At 37.2% G+C, this 4,624-nt stretch overlaps 1 protein-coding gene across 1 annotated transcript in view; it reads right to left on the bottom strand.

The window, feature by feature from the left end:
- LOC106877043 (importin-9) overlaps window positions 1–4,624 on the bottom strand; it is a 44,016-nt gene that overhangs the window by 30,382 nt on the left and 9,010 nt on the right. Inside the window, exons 4-5 of the mRNA XM_052965898.1 lie at window positions 3,717–3,805; window positions 901–987 (exon numbers count right to left, since the gene is read on the bottom strand). Of these exons, the coding sequence (XP_052821858.1) occupies window positions 901–987; window positions 3,717–3,805 (176 nt within the window). The remainder of the gene's footprint in view (window positions 1–900; window positions 988–3,716; window positions 3,806–4,624) is intronic.

Raw genomic sequence — 4,624 nt, 5'->3', positions numbered from 1 at the left:
ATCATCTTAGATTTCTTGATTTGATGCAAGATTGTTAAAGCAATCTTGGAAGAGATACTGCCACCATTTACCATACAAAAACTATTCTATCCACTTTCCTTTATCTCTTAATAACGCTATCAACTATGAGGTGTCAAAAAGTTTTAACAAACTCCTGTAATCTTGTCACTGAATTCTAGCGCATATGTCAAACAGATGCAAAATGTAAGAGATTTTGTGCATCCTTAAATGGATAAAATGACTTCTATAATGCAAGTGACAGAGTTAGACTATTAGCTATAAAGCTCAATTTAATTTCATCAATACAAATGTGGCTGTGTGGTAAGAAGGCGGTGAGCTGGCAGAAACGTTAGCACGCCGGGCGAAATGCTTAGTGGTATTTTGTCTGCCGTTATGTTTTGAGTTCAAATTCTGCCGAGGTCGACTTTGCCTTTCATCCTTTCGGGGTCGATAAATTAAGTGCCAGTTACGCACTGGGGTTGATGTAATCGACTTAATCCGTTTGTCTGTCCTTGTTTGTCCCCTCTATGTTTAGCCCCTTGTGGGCAATAAAGAAATAAGAAGTTTGCTTCCTAACCACATGGTTCCACATTCACTCCCATTGCGTGGTACCTTGGGCCAATCAAAGCTTTGCAAGTGGATTTAGTAGACAGAAATTGAAAGAAGCTCTTCATCTCTGTGTGTGCTGCAACAACCGGTATTAGTGCATTTACATCCCTGTAAGTTAGCAGTTCGACAAAAGAGACCAATAGAATAAGCACCAGGCTTAAAAAGAAAATAAATACAGGGGTCGATTGGTTCAACTAAAATTTCTTGAGGCAGTGCACCAGCATGGCCATGATAAATATCTGAATGATATATGACAAATATTAGAGGAGAAACCATTGAGACTGGTCTTACTTTGTGTGTGTCCATCATAGTAGCTACCATAGCAACACAAGTGTTGAAGATGTTGACTGCTCGAGTACGCGTACGAATACTGTATGTCTGCAAAAGAGAAAAAACATTTTAAATGCAATTTCATTTCTTTTTAAAATACAAAAAGGAAATGAAAATGTATGTGGCTGTGTGGTAAGAAGCTTGCTTCCCAACCACATGGTTCCGGGTTCAGTCCCACTGCGTGGCACCTTGGGCAAGTGTCTTCTATCACCTCAGGCTGACCAAAGCTTTGTGAGTAGACTTGGTAGATGGAAACTGAAAGCTCATTGTGTGTGTGTGTGTGTGTGTGTGTGTGTGTGTGTGTGTGTATATATGTTTGTGTGTGTGTCCCCTCGCCATCGCTTGACAACCGATGTTGGTGTGTTTATGTCCCCCGTAACTTAGCAGTTCGGCAAAAGAGACCGATAAAATAAGTACTAGGCTTACAAAGAATAAGTCCTGGGGTGAATTTGTTCAACTAAAGGCGGTGCTCCAGCATGGCCGCACTCAAATGATTGAAACAAATAAAAGAACATAAAAATATATCAAATTTGCATCTAATTTTAAGGATGCAAGGAAATGACAGCTTATTGTGAATCACTATTAACATACCTACTCCCCAGCCAACATGTCCACCTACCAGATATCTATATATCTTTGTTTTCTTTCTGAAGACAGAACAAGGGAGCCCTTATGTGCTCACTCAATCCATAAGAAATAACCAAATTTCCCTCAAATCACATCCTACTGTCAAAAAAATAGGATAAATTGCATATGCAGTTCTATAAATAAAAGAAAATATGAATGGCTGAACACAGAGCATCTAATGAAAACCATTTGATCAGGGTTAATCAATACCAATTGAAGCTAGAAAGGCCAATTCATCATCAATTAACGTCCATTGTCCATGCTGGCTTGGGTTGGATGGTTTGACCAGGGCTGGCAAGCTGAAAGGCTGCATCAGACTCCAGTCTGATTTGGCAAGGTTTCTATGGTTGGATGCTCTTCCTAACACCAACCACTCCGAGAGTGTAATGGATGCCTTTACATGCCACCGACATGGATGCCATTTGTATGACAGCAGTATCTGCCATGACTGCAGTTTTGCACAGATTGATGAGTTTTTTTAAGCACAGCATAATGTCAAAGGTCTCAGTCATTCGTCATTGCCCCCATGAGGCCCTACACTTGAAAGGTGCTTTTCACATGCCACCAGCATCGGCCACTTTGCCCCCATGAGGCCCTACACTTGAAAGGTGCTTTTTATGTGCCAGTTATGTGACACCAGCATCAGCCACAACTACAATTTCACTTGACAGGTCTTAAGCACAGCATCTCACGAAAGGTCTTTACACAGCTGTCCTCATTCATACACATCACGTGACCATACCAGCACAACTGTCTCTCTTGCACACCACATCTGATGCCTCTTATGTCCAAAATTTCTCTCAAGATGCTTACACTTTGTTGTGCATGCACACTGACATTGCACATCCAGTGAAGCAAACTGGCTTCTTTGCTTTCAAGCCTACACATGTCCTCAGCTGTCACAGCCCACTTTGTTTTATTACTGATGATGACAACTGATAAACAAGCAAAAATAAATATTTGTTTTAGAATTATTTGGGAAAGAATTTCTCTAGTATCAAAGATGCAGTTCAGTTCTATTCAGTATGTGGCTTAGTACAGGGCTAATTGCAAATGGATCTGCATTGAATGTGATTAGATCTCAAGAGACAAACAACTAAAACTAAATGTAATATTTTTCATTTCTTTCTTTGCTTAGTCAGAGGAAGACAGACACTTGTGACTCACACTGGACATCTGAGACTTGTAGAGGAAAGAGAGGAAAAAACCCTAAACCAATGTTTACTGCAATAGAAAGCAGAAAGTCAAGACATTTAGTTGTGTTCAAATCAATAACCTAGCCTCAATATTTGCAACCAAGTGGATTCTGCTAAGGGTTTTATAAGAGCTAAATGGGGGTGTTAAACCAAGAGACAGGTTAATTTCTAGCCAATTGACAAAGATAAGGATATTATGAACTGCTGCTGAAATACCGAACTGAATTAGGTGCCAGAGTTGGCTATAGTGAAAGTTTAGTTGTCGGAGTAAGAAAAAGGTGGAGGTTTATTGGGTTGTAACCACAAATAACAACAAAGTTTAACTCTCTGAAAAAATTGTATGGAGTATGTGATACTATATGATACTATATGATAGAAAGATATAGTGAAATGACAGAGCTATGATCAGTTGGATGTGTAATGTTAACTTAAAGAGTACAGAGCTGGGAGAGAGGATAACTGAATATTGGTAAATGTAAGAGAGACAACAGTGCTGATAAAGATGTGTGATATGAAAGGGAAAATTAATAGACAAAATAAAGTACCATAGTAATATGGAGTAATTAGGATAGATCTCAGGATGCTGAACCTTACAGCTGACAACAGCAATATGACATATTCCAATATGTACACCATCATGTCAATTTTTCCGTGCTGGTAAAATAAGTCTAGTATTACTCTATCAACAGTTAGAAATTCAATCAAAGAGGGAGCTTTTATGTAGTTGTTCAGCCTATAAGAAATAGCAGTCAAATCTCCATTCTAGACAGCATTCTACATCATTTAATATCTGTTTTCCATGCTGGCAGGTCAGTCAACTGAATCAAGACTGACCTGGATATAAACAGATATTTTATATAGTTATCAAATGGATTTAAAAAATTATAAATATTTCTTTCCCATAAATAAAATTTTTTTTAAAAACTGATAGCAATAAACTATAATTTCACTTACATCAGCTTGTACAAATATTTTGTACATTTCTGGAAGAATAACTGGAGCCACTTTAATCATTTGAACATCTGTCACATCTTGAGTGAACTCTGAAAATATCAGCAAATGTTTTTGAAGTAACCTGCTTAACACTTAAATTTGCTTCCAATTCAGCTTATGTATGTGTGTGTTTGTATATGCACACACACAAACACACACAAATAACAGATGGATTAGGGTTCACTACAGCTGTCTCAAACACATTTTTTTTTATGAACAGAAGTATTACATTAGGCCAAAGAAAAAAAAAAAAACTTTGCATCAGGTGAATACATGTAAGAATTAAACATTTTAAAGTGTCATTTGACTACCAATCTAAATTTGGTTGGAGAGTGAATTTACAATGTTACCATCGAGTTTATGAAGGGGAACTTGTGATGAGAGTTAATAGGGAAATACAGCAGAGGGAGAAATACTGAAGAGAGGAGAGATAAGGGAAAAGTCTATGATTATGTTTGATTTCATAAAGAGTTATAAATAACTAAGTTATTTTTAGTTAGATGATACTAACGCAATAAAAATGGAAAGGTAGGAACCAGATCACTACATACATACATAAATTTGTGTACATAGATACCCACACAGATGTATAAATTGATAAATCTATTCAATATAGGTCATGAAACTGATCTGGATATTACTTACTTAGAACCCAACCTAACTGCAATAATAATAGGAAATATAAGAAAGTATGGTTGTCTGGTAAGGTTCAATTTCCAGCCATATGGTTCTGGGTTCAATTGCATTGGATGGCACCTTCTTCAAGTGTCTTGGAGTTTGACTAGTGCTTTGTGAGAGCAATGTAGTAGACAGAAACTGTGTAGAAGCCCAACATTAAATATATATATATATATATATATATATATATA

Source organism: Octopus bimaculoides, chromosome 2 (genome assembly GCF_001194135.2).
Source record: "Octopus bimaculoides isolate UCB-OBI-ISO-001 chromosome 2, ASM119413v2, whole genome shotgun sequence".
In the NCBI taxonomy this organism is placed as follows: domain Eukaryota; kingdom Metazoa; phylum Mollusca; class Cephalopoda; order Octopoda; family Octopodidae; genus Octopus; species Octopus bimaculoides.
This window is presented reverse-complemented; position numbering and strand designations above follow the sequence as displayed.